The following is a 14140-nucleotide window of genomic DNA, read 5'->3' on the forward strand; positions in this document are numbered from 1 at the left end:
TTTTTTATCTATGAAATCTATTTATATCTGCTGCTATAAGCATTCTCTGTTTAAAACAAGTATTTGTGTTTAAGAACATAAGAATGGCCATAGTGGGTCAGACCAGTGGTCCATCTAGCCCAGCATCCTGTCTTCTGACAGTGGCCAGTGTTCAGAGGGAGTAAACAGGGGAGGGCAATTATCAAATGGTCCATCCCGTCCTCCAGTCCCAGCTTCTGCCAGTCAGAGGTTTAGGGATACCCAGAGCAAGCAGTTGTGTTACTGACCATCATGGCTAATTGCCGTTGATGGACCTATCTTCCATTTGATTGAAAGTGATGTAGAATACAATGGCAACAGCTTATTCTGTGCTCTTCAAGGAACAGATAGAATTTGCTTTCACTATGCCAACTTCTGGTAAGAATCACGCATAAGAGCATTGAGCTAGCAAAGGCAGCCAGAGGCTTCTGGAGCAAGTGTAATCTTTTTTCCCTTGTAAAAACTGGGCTCTCTCTTTGGGTACATGTTTTTATCCTTTCTGCATGAAATAAAAAATACCACTGTAGTCTACTTGTATTGCATATCTTAGTAAGATGTAAAATGAGGATTAGCTAGACTGTCTCTCTCAGTAGCCAATATAAAAGATAAAATGTTTGAACATAGACTCACTGGCAAACATACATGTGCTTTGTGCATGTGATGTACAGATGGGGATGTGACAGAAAAGCAAAATTACTCTTTTAAAATATTTTCCAGAATGTGTTCAAAATAAACTTAAAAAAAAAGGCATGTTTTGTTAGTGTACGGGTAGCTAGAATTCAGAACAAATGCATTATCTTGTGCAATTCACAAGATGTGTTGGAAGCGCTTTGCTTTTTGCATAGTAGACATGGAGTACTTGCTTCACAGCTATATGACCACTTACCTGGTAATTTTTTACTCTTCTGTTTATGTGCAGGTGCAGCTGGGACAGGCAGATATAAAATGTCCAATCACAGAGTGCAGTGAACACTTGGATGAAACAACTGTCCTCTACAACCTGCCACATGAAGACATCATCAAGTATAAATACTTCCTGGAACTCAGCCGTATTGACTCCAGCACCAAGCCATGCCCTCAATGCAAACACTTTACCACTTTCAGGAGGAGAGGTCACATTCCAACCCCTACGAAATTGGAGAACAAATACAAAGTGAGCATGCTCACCAAACCTATGGATTAGATGACACAGCTGTGAGCAACAAAAGTAGGACAGCATGTGGTGGGCATTAAATGGGCTTTCCTCCATTGCTGGAGCCTAATGTAAGCTGTGATTTAGAATATGAATCTATAGTATGATACCTCTGAATAACTGGTCAAGTCATGTAACAGTTCAGTCGTCTATTTGAACTTTCTTTTTATCATTTATTTCTTGTGGTGGTAGAAGAACAGTTTTGGCCATTAAATTTTCATGATACCTTGAAAGGTGGCTGAGCCCTTCACTTTACTCTGTGCACTAACTGAACGTCACTTTGGACAGAAGAGAGATGGGGGCACTAAGATTGACTTTCATAATTAACCAGAGTTTTTAGCCACACAACTCCAGTTGACTTTTCTCACAATTAACAAAAATGTTTAGGTACAAGTATAAAGGACTATGTGTTGGGGAAGCACTTTTCGTGAGGGCTGCTATGCTGCTTTGTGACCAGTTGGTTATAGGTGCAACTTTTTATTTTTTTAATGGATGACTGTTTTAAAATTCCCAAAAGGTAATCTGATTATCAGTTGCTTAGAATTCTTCATTACCCTATTGAAGAAGGTATGATACAGGAGGGTCAAGGAAGGGAGAGGTGAAAAAGATGTATCATATATTTATCTGTCCTCCTGTCATGCCAGAACATAATACTCTGAGAGGGGATATACTGGATATTAAGATGATGACGGTACATATGCTCATAGCCAAAAAAGCAAAGTACCATCCACTATGCCTACAGTCTGACTGAAACTCACATGCATAATGCAAAAAAGACTAGTAATAGGTAACTACTGACCAGTTGCATTATTTAGTCACTTGTACTAGATTTTCTCAAAGTTACTTAACATTCTGAGAGCAAGTGTATGTATATGATATGTGATTAGGTTTTAAACTTGTTTACAACAGTGGGCACTAAATATTTGCTAGGAGAAAAAAAATCCATATCTGAAGAATAGTGTTAGTGTAGTCTTTAACACTACCCCCCCCTCCTTTCATTTTTTTTACTTAATTTAAATCTTGTTGCTTCAGATACTTTTTTTGTTGCCATTTTGAGGAAGGAACATGTAGGGTGGCAGTTATATTACACATTTTTCACAACTATTTTACTCATTTCCTCTTTCTTCATTCTCCCTTTCCATGACTTTTTTATGGTAAAATACTAAAGATGACAGCACTTGTTTATATATTAGAGCCACATTTTTATTAGTTTATTTTATTAAAGTATTTACTTACTGCCATTTACATATTATTGGTAACCTCTAAAAAAGCTGGAAAGATGTGTACCATGTTCTGCGCCTTGAGTCACCACCATCTGTTCTAGAAAGCCCTCTGTGGTGGCAAATGGCAGAGTTATTTCGAAGGGCGACAAGATTCTGGGCATGACACTCGATGTCATTTTTTGTCTTCTATGTATTTTATCAGTTAATTTAGGAAATATTTGTTAGTAAATAGACGAAAACTACCAACTCATGATTAAGAATACTGTAACTTGCCTGTCACAGTCACTGTTTTTGCTTCTTGCTTTAATGACAGTAGTGATGCAGATTTTCCAGTCTTTGGAATATGCTGGTGTCTCGTTGGGTTTCAGGTCACTCAGGGTGTGTCTACACCCCAGCCAGGAGTGAGCCTCCTAGCCGGCTTGGACAGACTCATGCTAACAGGGCACTAGCTATAGTGATAAACATATCAGTACGGACATTGTGGCTTGGGCTGGAGCTTGAACTCTCAAGCCTATGGAGTCGGGTGGGCTTTACAGCCTGAGCTGCGACATCCATACTGCTATTTTTAGCGTGATCGCTCGAGTCCCATTAGCATGTGTCTGTCCACCTGGCCTGGGAGGCTTGCCCCCAGCTGCAGTATAGACACACCCTCAAGGGAAGCTGAATTCAGAATGACAGCTTCCAAGGCTGTGCTTACCAGCTTAGTTAGGAGTAGTGTAAAGGTGTTTGTCATCTTTACACCCCCCTCTCAAAATCCTCAGGCACTCCAGCCATTAGGCCTCTTCAGAGCATACATTAGAGCAGCCTTATAACAGTTGTATTTTCTGCTATCTGTCCATGTCCCCAAGGGACAATTCAGCAGCTGAATATCGCTGAGGTAGAAGGACACACTGATCACAGTGCTTACACTTCTAGTCTCGTCCTAGAGAGGGAGAGTCACTGAGTGGCCTATTAAGCCCAGTCTAGGGGTGTCAGAGCAGACTGGAGAATGAGGCCCAATATATATATTTTTGAAACTATAGGTGTTTCCCCAAGGAATGTAGTATTAAATATGACTGTGTGAAATAAAACATTAGTTCTTTTGTTACATTTATCCTTGTTGTCTAGACCACTGCATTTACAGTAGAACCTCAAAGATATGAGCACCAGAGTTGCGGACTTACTGGTCAACCAGTCGCCTTCTGGAACCGGACGTAATCGGGCAGCAGCTGGGGGGGTGGGCGGTGGGAGAGAGAGAGACACACACACACACGCAAATACTTTACTACTTTGGGAGCACCAGGCTCAGGGCTTTAGACGTGTTGTGGTGGGGACATGCTGAGGCTCAGGGTTTCAGCCCTGCAGGGGGACACCGGGGCTTGGCCTTTTAGCTACAAATGGAGCCCCAGTGCGCACGCTCCCCCTCCCCCTCATACTGAAACCAGGAGCGGAGCCATGGGGAGCCCCAGCACTCCCTGTCACCCAGAGGCTGGGAACAGAGCTGCGGAGCAGAAGCCAGGAACGGAGACACAGGACTGAAGCCCCAAGCCCCAGCGCTCCCCCCAGATCTAAAGCCCTGAGCCCTGGTGCTCCCGAGGGTCAGAAGCCATGATCCCCCGCTACCCAGAGCCCTGACACCATTCCCCTCGGCTGCAGCCCCAAGGCCCACCCCCTTCCACCCCCAGTGGCTGAAGTCTGTAACGTCTTGTTCAGAGTTATGGACAACCTCCATTCCCGAGGTGTCCGTAACTCTGAGGTTCTACTGTAGCTTTATGATAAGTGGTGTTCTCCTTTTTTGTAGACCTGATCTAAGATCCATTTGGTAAGTCTGGACTTGCCAGATTGTGTTCCCTCAGAGTGACTGAAGATAATATCTTTCCACTTGTCCTTGTGGAACCGAGCTCATTTGAGGCTATCCTACATTTGTGTAATTTGGTAAAAAGCAGTAATTTTTCTGTGACAGAGTCCTCCAGATGGAAATACTTGAAAATGGCAGCCTTTAGACAGCTTGCTCATTTTAGCTATTCAGATCACCTGCTATTGTTTCTACTAGTTACACTTGAAAGAAATGGCAGGTTGCAGCTCTGGCCATCTGTCTCAGTGCATATCAGAGTAGCTGCTCTGTTTGCAGTTAATGTGATCATTGCTCATCAGATTTTCTTGAATTATTTCTCTCTAGCACCAATAAAATATGTGACGTATAGAGCTCTCCAGTCACTGCTGCTGTGCCCACAAAGATTACCCTCCTGGGCTGCTGTTACCTGGCTGAATGCCTCTTTTCCCTGCTCCTCACTCCATCTGTAAATTACACCAGAGGGAATTCTTCCTTATCGCTATTGAATAAGTAACAGGAAATATATTGCCTTCAGAAGAACCAGGTTACATATGTGAGGCTTACAGAACATCAGCAGTGGGACTGAAGTCTGGAAATACTGTATCAGTTGTGCATTTTTACTCTGAATAGTAATTCGGGGGGTAATTTTGTATCTCTTAAAAACCAAGAATACACTTTTTCTAGAGATTAAAAAATAGCATACTCACATACTCCAGATAATTAATACAGTTTGAAAACAATTATGACAAATCATTCACATACCTTCTAAAACCTAAATTCAGACTAATCTCAGCATTGTTTATTTTTCTTGCTGCAGTTGAGTCTTCTACAAGCTAAGCTAAAGCCTAAAGATCAGTTGTTGTTGGTTGTATTCTAGCAATAATTACTAGAGGCATCAATCAAGATCAGGGCCCCATTGTAGTAAGCACTCTATGAACATAGAGTTAAAGGACAGTCCCTGCCCTGAAGTTTAGAATTTAATTCAGGGGTGTCAAACTCATTTTGTGGTGCAGGCCTAATTACCCATTCAGTCAGTCAGTGGGCTGGGAGTAAAAGGTGTTAACTGATGTTTCCTAGAATCAATAGAATTCTGGTCACTGGTGCCTAGAATGTTTCCTTTAAATTTTGGAATTGATTGGTTAGGGCGTTTACAAGTTACTGCATTACAGATAGACTGAGAAACACTTGGCAGCAGTTGGCTAGCTGCTGAAGGTCTTCAGTTTTTAGAAGAGGTAACTATGGCTACATATTCATTTTTGAGTGTAGATCACAAACTAAGAAATCACAAATATAGCACAATGTGTCATTACCTACTGTAGAATATCAGCACAGCATAGGTTATGTAACTTCTTCTGTTAGTACAGTAACTCATTGCTTAACATTGTAGTTATGTTCCTGAAAAATGCGACTTTAAGTGAATCCAGTTTCCCCATAAGAATTCATGTAAAGGGGGGGCTAGGTTCCAGGGAAATTTTTTTCACCAGACAAAAGACTATATTATATAATATATATATATATAATATATATATATATATATATACACACACAGAGTATAAGTTTTAAACAAATAATTTAATACTGTACACAGCAATGACGATTGTGAAGCTTGGTTGAGGTGGTGAAGTCAGAGGGTGGAAGAGGGTGGGATATTTCCCAGGGAATTACCTTACTGCTAAATGATGAACTAGAACAGCTGAGCCCTCAAGGGTTAACACATTGTTGTTAATGTAGCCTCACACTCTACAAGGCAGCACAAATGGAGGGAGGGGAGACAGCATGGCAGACAGAGACACACACCCTATTGTGTGAGAGAGAGATGCTCATTGCCCCTTTAAGTACGCTGACTCCACTCTAAGTACATTGCCTTTTTAAGTAGGTCAACAAGTTGAGACAGCCCCTGCTGCCAGCATGCTCCCTCTGTCCTGAGCCCTGTCTTGTCCCTCCTCCCATGGAAATGGGGTAAGTGAGGGGCAGGAGCAGGGGGGCGGGGGACACCCTGACATTAGCCCCCTTCTTCCCTCCCACCCTGCACAACAAGCAGGAAGCTCCCGGGAGCAGCTCCAAGGCAGAGGGCGGGAGCAGCACAGGGCAGTGGCGGGAGGGACAGCTGAACTGCCATCAATTGATAGCCTGCTGGGTGGCTGCCGCACAGGGAACTTAGGGGAACAGGGGGCTGCCGGTCCACCCTGGTTCCAAGCTCCCACCAGCTAGCTCCAACGGGCTGCTCTTTCTGCAAGCAGTGGACAAAGCAGGCGGCTGCCAAACAACATTATAAGGGAGCATTGTGCAACTTTAAACGAGCATGTTCTCTAATTGATCAGCAACGTAACAACGGAACAGCGTTAACCGGGACGAGTTTAAGTCAGGAGTTACTGTAGTGATAAGTGAAAGTTTTTAAGGACTTTAAAACAAGTTTGGAGGACACTGTCTAGGCTGGTAGACCAGTAATTAAAGCTACGAGCTCTGGGTGTTGACTTCTAGGGATGTATGCAAACCTATATCAGTCTTCTGAGACAGTAGGATACTGAAAATAATAAGCATCCTACTCTGCAAGCTCTTTGAACAGCTGAAAATTTCCATATCATTAAAAAGCAGCCTGGGGACAGGAGTGCTTCTGACAGGCAGAGCAATAGGACAATATGCATGCTTGTTTAAAAACCAGGCACCATGAGACTGACTCTAACAAAAAACCCAGCAGAGGCTTCAATATTTCAAATTCTGTAGAATTTTATCCGGGGAATGTTTGTAGGGCGAAGAGATGAGCATAGCTGGAAGGGGAAGGATTAATGTTGTAATCTTTAAATGTAACTTTCAACATAGGGGAGATACAGGGGCCTGTCAATTTTGTCGTCCCTTTTTAAAATAGGACATATTTGTATCCCTGCATATCTTTGTTCATGTCCTGGCTATCCTATGAAGTTGTAACTCTGGAGAATGTATTTCACAAGCTTTCAAATAAATATGATAGGGTTTCACCTGACTCTTAAAATTTTGTGATACTTTATGGCAGGAAGTGCTCTTTAAGTGGGTTATTTTATGTCTGTCAAAGATGAATCATGAAATGACAGGGTTAGAAGTGACTGTTTGGAGCAGCTTCTGTGTTTGCAGAGACAGTCTTGTATTACTTTCCCCATAGGGATATTTAATGTTATTTTTAAAGGGGTCTTATTTAGAACTCAGTGAAATTTTTCAGATAGTTTATTTGCTGAAAAATGTGGTTTGGTATTCTGTTCTTCTTTGAGTGCTTGCTCATGTCGATTCTGTGCTAGGTGTGTGCGTACCAAGTGCACAGTTGCTGCAGATTTTCCCCCCTGTGGGGGCTGGTCTATGCACCCCAGCATGAAATGGATATGAGCAACACATCTTGAAGAAAAACAGTTCCGGAAGGTTAGTAACTGCATTTTTAAAATATTTTCTAAACAAAATGTTTTGTGTTTTTAGATACTTAGCTAGATTTATTTTACAAAACAAAAGACAAGTTTCAGGTTGGAAAGTCCACCATTCACTGAACCAAAAAACCCAATTGTGCATTCAGCTCTAATCTTATCACTATGGCATTACTACCTCCATTGTGCATTCCATTGTCGTCATGTTGTCCTTTATAAATTTGACATGGAGTAAAATTTTCAAAAGTGCCTAAGTGACACAAGAGCCAAAGATCCATTGACTTCCAGTGAGACTGAGGGCTGGTATACAATGAAAACTTACATCGTCATAGTTACATCTCTGAGGGATGTGAAAAAGCCACACCCCTTTGAGACGTAGCTATGCCAACCTAACCACCATCGTAGACAGCGCTAGAACGATAGAAGATTTCCCATTGCGCTAGCTACCACCTCTCCGGGAGGTCAATTAACTACAGGGATGGTAGAAGCCCTTCCGTTTCTGTAGTGAGTCTACACTGAAGCATCAGAGCAGTGCAGCTGCAGCTGTGTCATTGTAGTGTTTTAAGTGTAGCTGTACCATAACTAAGTGCGCAAGTCTCTTTGAAAAATAGGACTTAAGCTCCCCTGTCATGTAAGTACTTTAGAAATTTTACCTAGGGCCAGGAGGTTTAAAGGAATAAAAATTTAGTAACTTATAGAATATCAAATTCCTAGCAGAATTTTTTAAAAAGATACTCTTCTGTTTTTATTTACTTTTGTATTTATCTTGGCCATTGAAAATCAATCAATTTGACTTTCATGTTCTGATGCACTGTCACTATCTGCAGTATTTGGATTACAGATGTTGCAGAGAAGTACTTAAATGCAAACAAGCTTTCATTTTTTTTCCTAAATAATGATGGAAACATTCCTATTAATATATTAACTCTTTTTCACAATCTTTGTGCTGCCTTCCTTGAAGACTACAGTAGTCGTTTAATTACGTGATCACCTACTTCTTGTCAAATGCAATATATTGTGTTTTTACAATGTTGTATGTGTATATGCAGCATCTTGTAGTACTGTAGTTCAAAGACTGGAAAATCATATATGTTGAAAGTACTACATATATGACATTTACATAAATTTTGCTTTCTGTAGTAGGTTAAGTTTCTTCATATTGTGGTATCATATAGGCCATCTAACTTAACAGCAAACTTAACTGTCTCATCCTTTGAATTGCACATAAGGAAGGCTGTACTTGTTAGAGAGAAAATTAATACATGGCAGCCTAAAATATTAAAATTCATAGTTTACAGAGGAGAACCTGCATCAAATTCTGGCACTGATTCTCTACCTTCTTGCTTTGTGGTTGTCATTTGCACCTGTGCAAAGTGGATGAAAACACCATCAAATGAGAGTAGTAGGAAGATAGCTTAAGCCCTTCAGGGATTTTTGGGGGGGGCTGGTCTATACACACATTTAGAATGGTTATGTTAAGTCCCCATTGGTACACAGTTGTATACATTTAAATCTGATTGAATTAGTTGAACTTGCCTCTGTAAACTTATAGGGGCAAGATAAACCTATGTCAGAACACTAAGTTGCAATGGTTTAGTTAAATTGATTTAGAATCATAGCTCTCATTAAATGGGTGCAACTTTGTGCAGACCAGACCTTTGTGTTTGTACACTGCCTAGGCAAAATAGGTCTGGGGCCTCTAGGTGTACTACCTCTATTTGCTCTGTGCAGATGTAAATTACTACAATAGGTACCAGGCAGTGAAAATAAGGTCTTCTAAATCTTTAAAAATGTGAATGCACCATTGTGCGAATCAGAATAGTGAAGGAAAAATACTAAAGGTTACACATCTAATTAAAAGCATTTAAATTGTATTAAAGTTTGTAGAAAAAGCTATGATATTATCTGAAAACACATTGTCTATCAAATAACTAAAGTTTGTACTAAACTGCTTATTCATAAAAGGGCAGAATGAAGAATTGTGCATTCAACACTAACTTTGGCCCCAACCTAACAAAACACTTACAATTTGAGTAATCCCATTGGATTCAATGGGATAGCTGATGTGCTGAAAGTTAAGAACCTGTTTAAGCATTGGGGCCTTTGACATCTCCTGATCTTGAGTAATTAATTGTGAATCTTTAATGTTTTCTTAATATAGTTTCTTACATATAGAATTATACGTTAAATTGGTACTTTTTTATGTACTTTTTAAAAGGTTTGTTTGACCTGAGCTGTTAATGAAATTGAGAGCTTAATTAAAATTAATTATAAAGGTGTTTATAATGGTGGTGATAGTTTTTCCACACGCATTCAATGCCCAGCTTTCAAATTTGTCTGGTATTTTCCTGTTTCACTTGTTTCTGCAGATCCAGTGTCCAACTTGCCAACTTGTCTGGTGTTTTAAGTGCCACTCTCCCTGGCATGAAGGTGTTAACTGTAAAGAATACAAAAAGGGAGACAAGCTGTTGCGTCACTGGGCCAGTGAGATTGAACATGGGCAAAGGAATGCTCAGAAATGTCCAAAATGCAAGGTAAGCTATCCTCTGTTAGGGCACAATATAAGCTTTCAGAATTGCAGTTGAATAATAATGATCCAAACTGAGGCATCTGTTTGTCTAATGTTACTTCAGCAAATATATAATGGAATAATGGAATGGATGCATATTAAGGAGGTGTTACTCTGAGTAACATAGTTAAGCCTACCTAACCCCCACTGTAGACAGCGCTAGGTCAACAGAAGAGTTATTCCATTGTCCTAGCTACCACTTCTCAGGGAGGTGGATTATCTATGCCAATGGCAGAACCCCTCTCGTCGTCATAAGTAATATCTACACTGAAGTGTAGCTGTGCTCCTATAGCATTTGAAATGTAGACAAGCCCAATGTGTGGAAAAGTACCTTTGTTAATAAAAGTCCTTCTGCAGTTCAATGACATTTGTTTAGAAATTCGGTATTTCTGTTGAGTTGTAATCTGTATATGAGGAAGTGTGACTGTTGTTTATACAGTTTTTTTTCACTCTGCCAGAGGATGGATGTGGCAGATCTTTAAAGCTGAATGTTTTGTGTTCTGATTTGAAAGTGAATTCTTGAGGCTGTACTGTCTTTCATGTAGGTCACTCTTGTTAATTCCTTTTGGTAGTGAGTTTCTCCTCTAACTACATAATATTAAACCAAAGTGTCATTAATGTCTGAGAGGGAATTCTGGTTGTTCAGCATTCATCTTTGGAGGAAAGGAGCGTTCTCTAAGCTACACAGTCTGGCCAGTTTGTATCAAAACATTATTTGTTTAAGCAAGATCAAGTCTGTGCAACTGGCAAATAGTAACAAAATAACTGCTTAGAAGGATTGCAAGGTTGCTGTGTTTCTGCTTTTTCCCAACAGTTGTAGCACAGAGTACACCACGACTCAGTCTTTCCACCTTTCATTTGTAGATCTCAAAGCACACAAAAAGATCTCAGGAAAGGGGAGCTGCACCACAAAATAGCAGTTGTAACTATAAAAAAAAAAAATGTTGTATCTGAAGTAGTGGGATATTTTGAAGCAGTTGTATATAAAGTAGTGGGATATGGATATTCCATATGCAAATTAGAAAAAGAGGGGGGGAAAGAAGAATCTGCATCTGATGTACTCTTCCATTTGATCTATCCTAACTTGTTCTAGGTCCAGTGCATTCTCACTTGAAGTATTTCATAAAAACAGCTTTCTTGCATACTCTTAAGCGGTAGCATTTATAATATGGTAAGGTCAAAATCAGCCATTAAACTGGGATACTACAAAAAGTAGTGAAGCTTAAGTATTAAAAGGTGCAGGGTATTACTGTTTGTTTTAAGCAAACAGGATTGAAGTATTATTTGTTAAACTGAGAACATATTATGATTTATTTTAAAGTACAGCTATACTTTTCTGTACTTTGATTGGATTTTTTTTGAATGGCTGTGTTTTGCTGCTTCGTGTTTTCCACCAATTCCCTTTCCCAGCAAAAAATCCAAGTGCTGGCCAAAAAAAAGAAAAAAGAGAATGAGAGAGTGTGGCCTTTTTTGTGAATCATTTACTAGATCATGGCTTTTTTTGCTTAATATGGAAGGACAATGAACATGTTAATGCTGACTGAATATTCTGTTAGGACCAAAGAAGCAATGTAAAATGATTTGCATACTGTTATGTGATGGAACACAAACTTTATTTTCATATTCCAAGAAGCTGAAGACCGATCTGAATCCCAGTTTAAGGATAAACTGAGGCTTCAGGAACTGGTGATACAGGAAAGGAACTGCACTTTCAGAAATGGATCCTTCCTGAACAAACCTACAAGAACTTCTGTTACCTGGGAGAATGTTAGAAGAGCATGTGAAAGAGGATGCAGTATTACTTGTATTGCATACAAGTAGCGTCAGTACAGATATGACAATATCCTGCAATATCTAGGACAAAACTAATGGAATTAAGTTAAATCTTGTTGAATTGTTGTTAGTTGTTTTTAGGAACTCATATAGAAAAAGCTGTGTGGTAACTTGTAACTGTGGCAATTAGATTGTGTGTCATCTCTGAAGAGAAGGCAAAAGAAGCCTGCTTAGTCAGCTTGTCTGTTGCTGGAGATATCACAGTATCGTCAGGGGCCTGTGCAGCCTGGAAATATCCTAATCAGAAAGATGTGAATATTCACCCACAAGAGGCAATTGCTGGGGAACTGACACCTAGAGTGGGTGCCCTGGACAGACCGGAGGGAGAAATACAGATGTAGTTGTCCTGAACTGTGACAGCTTCTAAGAGATGATCCTTTAAAGGAATACTACCTACTATAGCTTTGCAAATAGTTATACATATAGAAGTTCTTTTTTCTATACCTTAGGAAGTGTCTTAAAAATTTTCTCTCTCTATATATATATATACACACACGCGCACACACACACAAACATTCACACTCCATATCTGATCTGTTGAGAAAGAGAGGGCACCAGGTCTGTTGTGACTAAGAAAAGCTAAACAATCATTTCTTATTGTAGTAAGTGATGTTGGAATGGCATTTGAATGGATTTATGATTAATAATATTTGAATGTCAGTATTTCAGTATGACAGTATATTTTAACCCCAGAGTACATTTTTTGCCTAAAGCTTTAAGCTCAAGTATAGTTGTTTGTCATTTAGCAAAGCAGGGAAGTAAGTCTGACTTCTTTTGATGTAACATAGGCTATGTCTAAACTGCATACTACTGGTGGCAGCACATAAGGATCATGTAGCTACATGCATTCGTGAAAAGCAGGCTGCATCCACACTTTGGGGTGTAGCTATGTGTGTCAGTGAAAAGCTGCGGCAGGGGAGAGGCAGTGGGGAAAGGCTTCAGCAGCTCCCTGCTGCTGGAGCTTTGGCTCTGGCCTGAGAGGAAGCAGTAGGGAAAGTGTCTGGCAGCAGGAAGCTGCTGAAGCCCTTCCCTGCTGCCTCCCCTCTATTAGAGTCTTTCCTGGCTGCTGGAGCCTTTTCTTGCCTCAGGGAAAGATTCCAGCAGCAGGGAGGCAGCGGGACACTGCTACTAAAAATAGTTTTGTAGACTGGGAAGGCACTGCTTGGGCATTTAGAGAGCCGTGTTGGGTACATACCACATGGTTCAGGCCTGTCTTTACTTCCCTAAGCAGTGCCTCCCATCTATAGTGGTATTTACAGCCGTGCTAGGGAGGCACTTATTGTATGTACTCTACACGCCACAGTAAAGAGTGCAGTGTGTATATACCTGAAGAGGCAAGCTGGTTATTCTCATCAGGAAGGCATAATGTAAAATTATTGGTTGCCTCCAAAGGGTACCATCTTACAAGTTTTGCCTTATTTATGAGCAGGTAGATATTGGGGGAATGTTGATGTGACCCAAGAACCTCTTAATGCAAACTGCCAAAGGAGGTGTAGAGGGAATACAGGAATGTCATGAGTCTGGTGTGTACATTCTAGATCACCAAAGAATGTCATGTAAGGTCTCAAATGAAAACCGGTGTCACACTGTTCATTAATTCCATTCTGAAGTGTATGTAAAATATTGTATAAGGAGTTGTGGGTGTGCTGAAAATACTGTATGCTTGTGGGTGTGCTGAAAAGTCTGTATCCAGGTACTGGTCACCAGCAAAGGTGAAAAACAGGATTTCTGTCGGATGAGAGATTTATCCATCTATTTGTTTATATGTAAATTGAGTGTTGTCTCATTTGCAATGGTCTTCCTATCATCAGTCTGAACTGAATGCAAATGAAGATTGTCAGAATTTCAGAAAGAAACTAACAACAAGAAAAGAAGAGTTGTGGGGAGAGAACTTTATCTAGAGGTGACCTCTAAAAGTTTGTTAGACTATATTTGTGGGGCAGAGAAGACAGATGGGCACCTTTCACTGAGGAAGTAAAAGGACAGCAATTTTTCTTCAGGAAAAAGGGGTCTCAGCCAGGCTTGGTTGAAAACACTGGGGAGAACTTTGGGTAAGATAACTTTAGACAAGTGAGTAGTTTATTAGTTAAGGTTTAAGTTTTAGAA

General features: G+C 40.3%; 1 protein-coding gene across 1 annotated transcript in view; it reads left to right on the forward strand.

Moving 5' to 3' along the window:
* The window catches only part of RNF217 (ring finger protein 217), a 95467-nt gene that overhangs the window by 43374 nt on the left and 37953 nt on the right, over positions 1–14140 (forward strand). Inside the window, exons 2-3 of the mRNA XM_048844639.2 lie at positions 938–1171; positions 10002–10166. Coding sequence (XP_048700596.2) covers positions 938–1171; positions 10002–10166 — 399 coding nt within the window. The remainder of the gene's footprint in view (positions 1–937; positions 1172–10001; positions 10167–14140) is intronic.

Source organism: Caretta caretta, chromosome 3, assembly GCF_965140235.1.
Source record: "Caretta caretta isolate rCarCar2 chromosome 3, rCarCar1.hap1, whole genome shotgun sequence".
NCBI classification, from domain to species: Eukaryota; Metazoa; Chordata; order Testudines; family Cheloniidae; genus Caretta; species Caretta caretta.